Genomic DNA, 13,907 nt, shown 5'->3' on the forward strand with positions numbered 1-13,907 from the left:
ACGTGATAAACTCACAAGCCAATTACAATATATCGTTGGAAATGGCCTCCTCTCTTTCGATTGTGTGTTAATGTGATTGTGTGTGCATGTGGTTGTGCATTTGTGTGTGTGTTAATGTGATTGTGTGTGCATGTGGTTGTGCATTTGTGTGTGTGTGTGTGTGTGTGTGTGTGTGTGTGTGTGTGTGTGTGTGTGTGTGTGTGTGTGTGTGTGTGTGTGTGTGTGTGTGTGTGTGTGTGTGTGTGTGTGTGTGTGTGTGTGTGTGTGTGTGTGTGTGTGTGTGTGTGCGCGACTGTGCGCGTGCTCCGAGCACATGTTACTCAGCATCCCAGCGAAAGAGGATGAATTCTCCAGGGTACCCTTCCCGTCATGACTTCATATGTAGAATCACCGTCACCATGGTAACTGTAGCCATAGAGACCGTGTCCCCAAAGCAAGGTGTATTTTCACCCTAATGTCTATCTCTCTCTTGCTCCCTATCTGCATCACTATGTTCTGATGTTTTTGCCTTTATATCGCTTAAAAAAATAAATTGTACAATGAGTGCAGAAACAAACACAATGATGACAGTTGTTTGCATCTAAACAGCCAATACAGTAATCGATCTATGCTGTGAATGATTGTGTGTCTTTGTGTGTATTTGTGTGTGTGTTTGTAGGTGTATGCGTGTGTGTTTGTGTGCTTGCGTATGTGCATGAATGTGTGTGTGTGTGTGTGTGTGTGTGTGTGTGTGTGTGTGTGTGTGTGTGTGTGTGTGTGTGTGTGTGTGTGTGTGTGTGTGTGTGTGTGTGTGTGTGTGTGTGTGTGTGTGTGTGTGTGGATGAGTAGGAGGTAGCCAGCCAGCTAGCTATATCAGCGAGGAACAGCTTGTTCTTGTCTGTTTCATTCATTATAAACTATCTATCTACAGCTCTACACTGCAGGAAACCCATACAGACGCACGGATTAACTGACCGAAAAATGGCTTAAACAGAACAAAAAGTGGACATGGTGGCTGATCACCGGTCCCACGAGCATACTCTGTTGATTGCTTTTAGTTGATTGTTAAAACATGTTAATGGTGGGGTTGTTGCCTGACACACACACACACACACACACACACACACACACACACACACACACACACACACACACACACACACACACACACACACACACACAGTCGTCCGGCTTGCCTCCCACCCTGGCTCCAGGTGGATCATCTACGAGAGAATCCACTCGAGTTAACATAACTTCCCCGACAACTGAACAACACACTCATGGGCAGTGACCTCAATGGAGAACGTTACACCAAAACTAGCTAATGCGAATTCTGCACAAATGGCAGCACACGACCACACAGGTCATAACACACAGACACACTGCCCAACCCTCCCAGAGGGGCTTTACTCAGCGAGGGCATCCTCACTCTCATCTCTTCACCGCGCTGCAACAGAGCGCCTCCACTGAGCGCCCTGGCAAGACAGCGGGGGTCTTCGTGGAAGGGATAAGGTATTTTCTCCTGCATATGATGACCTGGTCTGCGCTCTCCCTCCTCCATTCCCCTCTCTCTCTCCCTCTCTCTCTCTCTCCCTCTCTCTCCCTCTCTCTCTCCCCCTCTCTCTCTCCCTCCCTCTCACAGCTCCTCTTCTGTGCCCAGGCTGTTGTGTTCTTTAGTTCCTTCTTCTTTCCATCTTGTCTCTCCTTCTGCCAGGAAGTGTGTTCAGTGGCCCACTTCTCCCAGGACCTTCCAGGCTCGTTTCTTATAATGTTCTTCTTTTCTCTCTCTTAATCTTTTCCCAAAGCTACCTTTTGTATGTATATATATACACATGTATATGTATGTAAGTAACATTGCTTAAGACTACAAGTTTGGTCTTGCTTTAAAGCATGGGGAAACTGAAGATAAGTAGAGTACTTCATATTTCCAAATATAATACATATATTAGATATGCATACAATTATAAATAACATTACATTGAATAGTATGTTGTAAAATGTCTCAAATGCATCACTGCTGGTCCCTCTCTCATAAACACAGCAAGTGCACATCGGTATCTTGAGCCAAGCCTGACTCACTGGGTGTGCGCTGCAGGGAAACAGACTCTGATGCTTAATAGAAGGGTTTTCCTTCGAGGTCACAGTCACTTTTAGGTCAGCCCCCAGACCAGCATACTGCCAGGTCATTCTCTTAACCACAAGGCCCCCGGAGCCTCGGTCTGCCTCCAGCTCAAACTGTCATCTATACGGGGGACCCGATCCTCTCATCGACTGAGGCTGGCATCTCACTAGCAACGCTCCAACATTAATGACGCATTCTAGCAACTGGTATTTACCAATGTGAACAGTTCTACAAGGACATTGCGACAAAAACAAAAAGAATGCTTGACCGCATCACATCATGATAGCTCTTCACACACGGGGGTTCATGTTACCATGTTGGACTGGTTGCCTGGTATTGTGTTTATTCTAAGTATATAAGCTAGGACTTAACAGAGCTATTATAGAGAAAGAGCTATGCCAGTACTGTTTACCGTGATGTGCCATGAAACAGACTGCAGTACCATGCCCGAGCACCAGGGCACGGCGCCTGACGCATGCATGGAGGTGAACAGAGCTAAATGCTATAAAATGAGAATCCTCTAATATTTCAGCTGTGCCTGGGCTTATCAGCTGCTACCGTGCAGATAGCACAACGGACGGTTTACTGGGATCACACCATTGTTTGCCAATACACAAAGGATGGCTGCGTTATGACCTCCTTTTCAGAGCGCTTCTATTAGCACTGAGGCCGCTGGCAGAAGTGGGCATCACCCTGAATCGCTCCAAAGTGATCTGATTAACTGGACAGCAGCAGCACGTATGTGGACGCTGGTACATGAGGAGACCTTGGTGACTATCACGGCTCTCTCCTTAGACTACACTGTCCGTCTACCCTCCTGGAGTTAGCCTCATAGTGGCCCGTGGTCTTATTAGAGAGAGAGAGAGAGAGAGAGAGAGAGAGAGAGAGAGAGAGAGAGAGAGAGAGAGAGAGAGAGAGAGAGAGAGAGAGAGACAGAGAGAGACAGACAGAGAGACAGAGAGACAGAGAGACAGAGAGAGAGGGAGAGAGAGAGAGAGAGAGACAGAGAGAGACAGACAGAGAGACAGAGAGAGGGAGAGACAGAGAGACAGAGAGAGAGAGAGAGAGAGAGAGAGAGAGACAGAGAGACAGAGAGACAGAGAGACAGAGAGACAGAGAGAGAGAGAGAGAGAGAGAGAGAGAGAGAGAGAGAGAGAGAGAGAGACTCACAAATTTAGGTTGAGGACAGATGAGGTCTACTTTAGAGAGAAAATCAGTGTGAATGCTTATGTGTGTACGTGAGCGTGGGTGTGTGTGCGCGCACATGCCTGCGTGTGTTTGTGTGTGTGCTGGTGCATGCGCGTGTGTGCTGTATTTCAGGTCACCTTGGCCTGCTGGTGCCCCAGCAGCTAGTCCAAAATGCTCTGAAGCATAAGAAAGAAAGGGGGGGGTGCTGGCAGGCTGGTGGGCAGAGCCAGGAGGAGAGAGGAGAACAGATTTAACTTTAGCACTAGCTGGTTCTCTGGGACGGGAGACAAAGAGCCTGGGTAGTGATGAACGAGTACAGGAGTGGGAGGGCCCCATAAACACCGGGGATGGGCCCATTGGTGGGAATGGGAGGGTTTATTTATGTATTGTTTATTAAGGAGTCTGACTGGAGGATATGAGGAAAGGGGCGCGTACCTTATAGGCCTGAGAGTCCTGACCGCAGCGACCCGGGTTCGGTCCTTTGCTTCATGTCCTCCGCTCTCTCTATCTACCGTACCTTCCTGTATACTGTATATCCCTCTACCATAAAGCACAACAAACAAAATAAACATCAAAAAAGAAATCACGGGAAATGAGGAAAACAAAAATCTTTCCACTGGGAATCACTAGTCTTCCTACCACTGATGGTCTGTCCATTTTGGGGATTTAAAAATGCCTTAAAGGGAGCAAGGCCAAACTGGTGTTCAGGAGGAAACAGAATCAGGATCTGATTACCCTGAGCCCCACGGTATCAGATCGAGGGCTAGGGTTAGGTTAAGGTGTAGGGTTAGGGTTGGGTACATCATGGTTACATAAGGGTACCTGTCATAGTGTGATAATCTTCTACTTTTATTCCCTGATTCAGTTTGAAGTGTGTTAGTCGTTGTCAGAGATTGGGCGAGTTTTCCGCCAGCTTAACCAATCATAAAGTGTTTGTGAACCATTCCGCGAGCGACGTTGCTCTCTGCACCAGAGACCTTTAAGGTTTTCTGGTGCTACTACGGTCACACAAATTCCATCTGAAATGTATTTTTTAAGTCCCACATCCCACATGAAGGACGTGGATTGGCTTGGTGAGAGTATGCTGAGCTGTGGAGAACTCAAGCCACCACACCCTGAAGGGCAGACTGTCCTAAGACCGGGTGATGTGCGAGGAATCAAACAGGCTTACAAGGTTAGCGAGCTGGCATGTCCAAGATACAAAGTTAAGAAGGACGCGTACTGTACAAGTTTTACTGCACTTCAGTCGTGATTCACCAACGAGTTTCAGGTTTCAGACACTAACACACACACACACACACACACACACACACACACACACACACACACACACACACACACACACACACACACACACACACACACACACACACACACACACGTACTACAAACACTGCAGAGAACATTTCACCTTCATGAAGAACTCTGATGCTTCACACTGAGGGACCTGCTGCTATCTAGATAAACCTCAACATCATACTGTAATCTCTCTCTCACTCTCTCCCTCTGTTTGCAGGCTCAGAGTCATCACCTGCTGCTCCCTATTGCTTACTTTTTCCACTTGCTATATACACCTCTCCATTCGCCCGCTAAGCTTTAGTAGTTAAAAGTGCACTCCAACTTAAGAGAACCAGATGGTCTTTACTACTCATAGTGGACCAGCAACAAGTTTACCGGAGATGCATTCAACTGCTGCAATGAATGCTGGTTCTTGTAAATGATAGTTCTAGTTAATGGTGGTTCTGGTAAAGGGTGGTTCTAGTCCAAGGCCGACATCTAAAGGCCCGGAAACAGCCAGGCAACGTTAGAATCAGCTAAGTGGAGAACTGTCTGTTCCATCGGCTCACAGCTCTTGTTAATAGTATCACCTAAACACACCGCATAGACCATGGCTGACGGCCAGCACACACACACACACACACACACACACACACACACACACACACACACACACACACACACACACACACACACACACACACACACACACACACACACACACACACACACACACACACACACACACCAAACCAGACATCATTGCATGTGCTACCTGACATGACAGTCAAGGTCTTTCTGATCCCTCCCGATATCAACAAAACAATTTGTGAAAGCAACTAATGAGTCCAATCCTCTGGAGGCCCACCACTGCTGGGGTAGGATCTCTGTCTGCTTTGCTCACTCCCGTCTCTCTCCTCCATCTTTTCTATTCTCTGAACAGCCAATCAGAGAGAGCTCTCTCCCCGTCACCGGCTCTAACCGGCCTAATCGGCCAAAAAGCCACCGACGAGTCACGACTGGAGACCGTCGGCCTTCAGACTAAACCCGGCAGCCTTCATCACAGTCTGGGGAAGTGGCCCCCTGAGAAGTTGCCACGGTAACAGGGAATCAGTTGAACTGCTCCAAACCAGGCCTTGAGCCTTTCATGAAAACCAGACAGTCTTTTGGGTTGCATGTCATGGTCAACCCTTCCTCTTTTTTTAAGCTGAGGGCATTCTAACTCCAGCAGAAGGCTGCAGCAAGATGAGTGCAGAAGATATCCTTGATTAGATAGAAACACATCCATCTCCTCCTGGTCTCTTTCTCCTTCCTACCCCGACAGGACATGACATCACACCCATCCATGATCCGACAACACTGACAAGCTTGATAAAAGGTATTTGTCCATTAAGAAATGAAATCAACCTATCCACTGATGGATTCTTTAAGTACCCCATTTTGCATGGATAATGCTTTTCCCTTGTATTATACCATAAAAACATATGAAGATTAGTGAATCCTTTATGGTTAACTCAGTCACCATCCTCCCCTCATCATCACTAGATCCCTATCCTCAAAATGTATATAAATCCATTACTATCGCTAAGTTATCCTCATCATCTTCATCCTTATCCTCTTTATCATCCTCATGCTCACTGCTGCTATAATGATCCTCTTCACTTCTATTATAACTTTCTATGTAAATCCACAGCAGTTACAATAAAGGAGATAGATGCTGCATGCCATCCTAATGCTGTCTCACCAAGCGTTGGTGGGTGCGTGTGTGCGTGCGTGCGTGCGTGCGTGCGTACGTGCGTGCGTGCGTGCGTGCGTGCGTGCGTGCGTGCGTGCGTGCGTGCGTGCGTGCGTGTGTGCATCTCTCAAGTCGTGACAGAAGGATATTCTCGCCACAGGCTCTCGGAGACAAATTGAGAGCCGTCGGTCATTGGGTCCCGGGCGGAGACACTTGACTCTGCCACTCCGGTACTCCATCTCACTCCCAACACAGCGGTAAGGACCTGGGCCGACGCTGCCTGCTCCCCTTAGCAGCCAGCCTCCCATTAAGGGGACGGAGTGAGGGTCGGTCCTTCTCTCTCTTTCAGTTCTTCTTTTTAAGGTTTTATCGTAGTGAGTAAAACAGGAAGGTGTGGAAGAGAGAGGGAAGACATGCAGGAAAGGACCACGGGCAGGAATCGAACCCGGGTCGCTGTGGTCAGGTCTGGGCCTTCATGGTACGCGCTCTACCCGGTGAACCACCGGGGGCGCCCACAATTCTAGTCGTTTCTTTCTTCTTTTTTTAGTAGATCTTTTTCTGGTCAAGATCTCCTTAAAGCTGTTGTAAGATTTGGGAGGGGTAAGGAGACAGAGAGCAGAACAGAGCTCTGGTCATTGGGAGATCTGGTTCTTTGGATTTTGAATCTAAACGACCGGAGAAACGTTCCCTCCCTCTCCGTTGATAAGTGATAAGTGACAGGCAGGATGGATTCAACGAACAATGAGGGCATACAGGGGGTAACTCAGTCAAACATATACCGCCGTTATTAGTGAAATTGTCACATTTCACTGATAAATAGTTGATGAACGGATATGGCAGCTCTAACAAACAACACATGCGCGTTATCCTGATACAGAGAGGGAAAGAGTTGAGGCTATAAAGCACTCCACTCCAGGGTTCTTCCAGTATTTCGGCGTATAATCCCAATGTGTAGGCGACGTGCATGCAAAGAGACTGCATGAATAGTTAATCAGCTCTGCCTATCGCATTCTATATTCCAGCAGCCTGCCATGCTCGCTGCCATGCTTGCTCAGCGCTACAGGCATTGCGATGGACACCTAAAGAGCCACTGGACCCCTGGGAGCTGGCCTATATAAGACCCAAGGAGGTCGACGGAGCCATACAGCCACGCCATGTTAATGAGGGACAGAGTCGTACAGCACAACGGTGACCGATCTCTTAATACAACGAAAGGTGGGTTGCTGTCAACATACACCGAACAAAAAGAAACACACACACAAACATACACACACACACACACACACAGGCATGGAGTAAGGAAGAGGAGTAAGGAGTAAGGAAAGGGGGGGGGGGGGGGGGGGGGGGTTACAGCTGGAATTACAAGCGTGTTGGAATAGAAATAAGCCCAGTCAGCATTCCACAATGAGGCTGCTTCCTCACTCTTCCACACACACACACACACACACACACACACACACACACACACACACACACACACACACACACACACACACACACACACACACACACACACACACACACACACACACACACACACACACACTTTTCCGTCACAGTGATATGTATTTATCCATCTCTATTTCAGATACATTGCTCAAACGTAAGCAGCCAGATTACACATACACACGCAAAAAAACAGATTACACGCACGCAAACCCACCTAACACACACCCTTTGAGTACTTAGCATGTATGCAATCTTCTCATGATGACTTCGGCGCACTCCTATTCTCTCCAGCGACCTGTCCATCACTCTCTTTCTATTTTTAGCACGCATACACATTTAACATATCATTACGCTGCGCACGTGATGTCTACACACACACAAGCAAACACACACACACACACACACATAAGGCAATACAGCAAACATACCATCATGCAGCACAAGTACGCTAATAAACACACACATGCACAAACATAAGGGGACACACACATACACACACAAACACGGTGAAATGCACATATGGCACATGTCATGCATACTTCAACAACTAGAATCGACTTTATTCTGCAACACTTAATAATAATGTTCAGTCCTATCACTTAAAAGCCATTAGTTAATGATGAACAAATGAATTAGAAAACATTCATTTACAAGCCTTTAGTTAACGATGAAGTAATCGTTAACAAAACATGAGTAAACATTAGTAGATGCTTGGTGATCGCTTGCTATGGTAAGTGGCCCCCATTTCACCACTAGGTTTGACGTTGATCAGCCAGTACAAGCCAGATCCTAATCTTCCCTCTGGTGACATCACAAGTGGGAGTGTCCACCCCAATGTAGGGTGGCACTTATTCATTGTCTACAAATGTATATTAATGTTATGCTAATGATTAGATCACTCTTTACTGAAGGCTTATGAATTACTTATCACTGAACGTTAATATAAAGTGTTAGCCTTTATTCTCCCGTGTAGCTAGGAGTGCTCTGCACACGTCAGTGCCCACAGCGAGCCCAGAGACTCCGGCTCTAATGTGGGGCTGCTCAGAAACTGTCAAACTAAATAATGACACCAGAGTCTTGGAGAAACATGGCCGACTCCAGTCAACCGTCCTTCCTCATTTCTTACTCATCTGATCGGCCTGTCCAAGAAGGTTACCTTTTCCCACTGTTTCCGATACGGCCGTGCTGTAAGTGTCAAGCGACCCTGTTTGGTTTACAACATAATGCTCTGCCTATATTTAGTATGAATTCCTTTGGCAGATTCTCAATAGGTGACCTAAGGTGCAGGCCGGGGTTAGACCTCTCGCTCTAGGACGCGTTCAAGGATGAGGCACTGTGGACATGGGATCAGAGCCGACCCCTTTAGGCTGGGGGTCACTCTAGTCACGGCATTGCCCTCTCACAACACGGCTCAGAGTGCATGCCCTGAGGTCACAGGACACACTCTGTGGTCCATTTCAAGACGTTAAGAGGCTGAAAAGGCTGCAATAGACGTAAAGATGTTCAGTGTTAGAATGCAGTGTTTAACCCAGCACTGTATGGTTAAGGCCTTAACAACAACAGGGCCCCGCCTTGACTACCATTTTTTAATTATTATGCGTTAACAAAGTACAAAACTCCCGTAGGGAAAGATAACATACTTCAATCAGGTACAAAAAATAAAGATAAATAATGCATCGGTGATACTGTTCAAAACAATGGTCGTTTGAACTGAAACGCTCACCCCCGGCTCTTTGACATTTTCTGGCTGAAACACTGGAATAGATATTTATGATAATTTATAATATTTATAACAAATGATCCATGTTAAAATCCAAATGGAAATTCTGTGTTTCAAACAGCTACAATTATTGGTCAATATGAAATTACTACACTATTCATTACTAAATATAGTAATTATATATAAATACTTCACTATACAGCCTGGTTAATTCTCCCTTTCCGCCCTATAGTCAGGAATCATCACTTTAAAGACCAAAGAGATCACAGCAGAAGGGAGGCAGTTTATCACCAGCACTGGTTGTTTCTGTGGCAACACTTTGTCAACGAACGAGAACCTGAACATTCACAAACATCGTGACATGCTTAAGTGTGTCATCCCAAAAGCATTTGCCCTTTAAAAAGTAGGAATTACTTAAACCTTAATCACGAGGGTCTCTTGATCTTCAACATATCAACCCGACAATAAAACCTCTTTAATCTCTTAATCCATCCTCATGTCTGGATGTCAGTAGGGACATCATGTGTTGCCAAATTTATCCTACACTTCCCAGCTGACCGTGTGTGATATGAGTGTACGTTTAAGATGAGTGTGGGGTGATGGATAGTTACCAAGGAATACCACCTACTGGAAGACAGAGGAAATGTGTGATGGTGATAGTAGTAGTAGTAGCAGGTGGTCAAAGTAAAACAAGTAAAAGCAAAAGCAATACGTGGCTGTATCCATAATATATGTAAAAATAACCAACATAGCTAACTTTCTTAAGGTAATCACCAATGAAAGAGATGTCCAACAATGGTAAGCTTTTAAAACCCTGAAACGCATTGATAGAGAATTGGACTTAAAAGGAACAGTAGGTACGATTTAAGAGCTATTTTTGGAGTGTAACTTGTTTGAAATAGCAGAGCCATATGGTTTTCTTACATGACATTGGACAGATCCTTTCCATGTTAAAGTATGGGAGAGTATCCACAATGTAGTGCGCATCCTTCAGCAAGATACCCATAGCTGCTCCTTATAACGTCATAATTAACTGAAAATAATACAGAGTAAACCCCTACTAAGAATATATATATACACTAACCCTAGGCTACTAATTATGGGTCTGCTCGTTTTACTAGGTCACATGCGTGATATCTTCAGTAAGGGCATTTTTCAGCACCAATTACTCAAAGTTTGGGCTTGCGTACTTCAGCTTATTCAGTCTTGGCAATTTCCAATTTCTGCATTCTGTTGAAAATGGGCCGAGACAGAACCCATCCAGGCGTTGGCAGTTTGCTTACCGTTCTGACTATCTCGGGTCATAACAGTAGCCGAGCCATAATGAATGTGTCATAAGCCAAACCTTTGTCTGACTGTGATGACGCCCCTTTCACACAATGGCCAGGGTGCTTCTGTGGGGAAGGGTTGTAGGCCGATGACCCCACTGGGTCACACCGTTAAGGTGTCACTGACAAACAAACAGCTATGCAGACACACACTGAGCCAATTCACCGTGTGAACGGACTAGAACAAGTCCGACCACAGACAGGGGGCCTCTGCTAGTCCACAACGTTAGAAGTGATGCATAATCAGAAGATCACATTTTGGTATAATTAGATAAGAGTATGAACTTGGGATTCATTTTTGTGATGGAACCCAAAAATGGAGCACAAAATGATAGATAATGAAGCAGTTTTGGTTGTTCAAGCAGTAATGAGGCATTTTGTTTTGCCTCAATACATAAAAAATAGATGTTTTTTCTCCTTCAGAAAGGTCATCTGATGGTGCTGATGTAATAATATTATCAACATTAAAAGGACATCTTTAGAACCCAACTCAAAATATGTTGTGGATGTTTTCTTTGTAATTCACAATTATCATCAACAAGTCCGTCATTACGAAGATTATGAGCCAGATGTTCGGTATTATATTCATCACTGCCCTCACCGCCATCATCATCATCTTCCTCTTATTCGTCACTCCCCCCCCCCCCCCACTCCGTCGAAGTGACACCATCAATCATCCCCTCACTGATTCCTCTCCCCCGGGACCATCACCATGACAATGGCAGCTGGTTCCATGGACACTGTCACTAGGCAACCAGCAGCATCATCAGCAGCAGCAGAGAGCCCACAGCAGAAGAGCATACCAACATCTGCTCTTCTCTGCTGGCATCTGACCAAACACCTTAAAGCAACTCGCCCTATGTTTTAGACTGGGTTGAGTTTTCTTCTTACATTATCCCAAATGCTTCCAACAATATTCAAACCCAGAGAAATACACCGTTTTATTCAAGGTAACGAGGTGAAGAAATGTGACCAAAGAACCCGTGCTACTTCATGACGTCTTCAAACTATAGGTTATTGTTTTGATTAAGATACCCCAAGCGGCAGAACTTACATATTACGTCTTAAGACAGGGAAATTATTTGAATTATCTGTAAAATGTATATTTGTGTGTCCTGTTTCTCTCTCTATTCTGATTTGTGATAAGCAAGTGTTTAGAGTGTTGTCAAATATGTTTGTCCACTTATTTTCATCTCTGAAAGCTGCATGAATAAATCATTTCTCCATCTAACCACATGTGGTGCACGTGGCTTAGCGTGATCGGGGACTCGGTGTCACCGTGACATAACAGCGCAGGAACAACTCTTCTGCGTGAACGTGAGAAGTGACGGAACGCTCTGTGGGGCCGTGGAGGGCGTCATTCAATCAGTGATGCAGAGAGAGACAGCTCTCTGCACTCTGGACGCGCTGGTTTCCCTTTGGTAACAACAACACTGAATGCATTGATGGTCATGCAGCATGCTAAGGGTTCCCAACAGACACAACTGGAGGATGTTTTATGACCGGGGATGCTACTGTATGAACGTCCGCTGTTACAGAGTCTGAGTCTTTGGTCCCATCAATCATGGCAGATAAGACGAACACTTATCTTATCTTCCATTATAGACATAGGGGAAAAACAAGGGAGACCATCAGGTTCCCGTTGAACTACAAATAAAGGTATGGACGACAGTAGAACCCCTCAAATCAAGCAGCAATCAAGGCACGAAGTCTGCAAACTTTCCTAACCAACCTTCTTACCAGCGAATAGTGTTACAAATGGACTGCAACAAAACAGGTCTGCTGTCATAAACACACCTAACACAGTTGTGTAGTTATGTAATGTCTCTAAGCTATAAAACAAATAGCTGATTTCCACTAATAGCTGAAATACCTCGAGGTGAAGTGGATTTAACAGGTGTGAGTGTGAGTACATGCTTGGGCCATGTTGGCTTGGGAACATCACCAGGTATGTTATTGAAGACATCTGCAAGGATAACTTCATAGCTGATCTAACACAACGAGTTTGAACGTCTAGTGACACACTACATAGGCTATAGGCTACAGCAGCGTTTATGCCTATCATTTCACTTTGCTTCTCCTGAGCCTAGCGGGCTCCTAATCAACTCCACTCGATAGGCCTTTTGAATGGTCGCCCCTGCCATCTTAAGTATATGTGAGAAAAAATACACTTCCTTAAAAAAAGTATCACACCATTGTCCATGGTCAGACGTCGATCACTGCCATCGCTTTGGCGCCAATTTTTGCGCATACGTCCGTAGGCCTGTGCATTATTTCAGCAATTGTCTAAAATAGAATAATGTTTCTAAATTGTTGATTTTTTAAAAGCTGCTGAGAACCACAGAGCATGAAGGTGGCACCGATGGGCGGATGAAACGCAGTCCTCGGCTCACTTACGTTGCAAAGTAGAATAGTGATCCATCTGGCAGGCTCCTTGTGGGGCTCTGCAGGTCTCCGCCGGTAACAATCCGCTCCTGGCTGCCCCAGAAACCGTAGTAGCCTCGGTACCGGGTGACTTTCTTTTTTCTGTCTATTGTAAAGAACCGCTCGACTGTTGAGAGCCAACAATAACCACCAGCGATCTGTTTTCCACCCGCACACAGCGCCTCTCTCCCGCGGTGAGATCACTCAGTATGCACCGCATCTTCATTCCCGTTCAATGATACCAGCGGATGATGCACGAAGGATATTATCCAAGCAGCTATATACAGTCCTTTTACGTAATGTGGCATCGAACATTTCATTAAGACCTGAATGATTCTGCAGGCGATTCGTTTTAAATCTTCAACAGATTCCTTCATTCGTTGAAAGGCAGTTTCTTCCCTCCACCAAAGATACGTTCCTGCTCCTCCTCCTCCAAAGAAATTAATTAATTAAGACAGTGGTCAACAGCTCGCCCTGCACACAGTAATCACGCAGAGGCTACATCACAGCACGGGAATCACATGTGGAGATCTGAATCCCTGACTGAATCTCTGCCGGGATGAAATACATTCCGCTTTCAAAAGGCGATGCCCATCCCCGCCATCTGAACCACCTCTCCCTGCAGCCGAGGAGGAGAGTCGGAGGAAGACGAGGAGAGAGAGGGAGAGAGCGAGAGAGAGCGAG

At 45.8% G+C, this 13,907-nt stretch overlaps 1 protein-coding gene across 1 annotated transcript in view; it reads right to left on the reverse strand.

The window, feature by feature from the left end:
• Positions 1-13,616, reverse strand: part of lrrc7 (leucine rich repeat containing 7) — a 54,784-nt gene extending 41,168 nt beyond the window's left edge. Inside the window, exon 1 of the mRNA XM_056604224.1 lies at positions 13,197-13,616. Within this exon, the coding sequence (XP_056460199.1) occupies positions 13,197-13,221 (25 nt within the window). The 5' untranslated portion in view covers positions 13,222-13,616. The remainder of the gene's footprint in view (positions 1-13,196) is intronic.
• Between the last annotated feature and the right edge of the window lie 291 nt (positions 13,617-13,907).

The sequence above is a fragment of the Gadus chalcogrammus genome, chromosome 12 (genome assembly GCF_026213295.1).
Source record: "Gadus chalcogrammus isolate NIFS_2021 chromosome 12, NIFS_Gcha_1.0, whole genome shotgun sequence".
NCBI classification, from domain to species: domain Eukaryota; kingdom Metazoa; phylum Chordata; class Actinopteri; order Gadiformes; family Gadidae; genus Gadus; species Gadus chalcogrammus.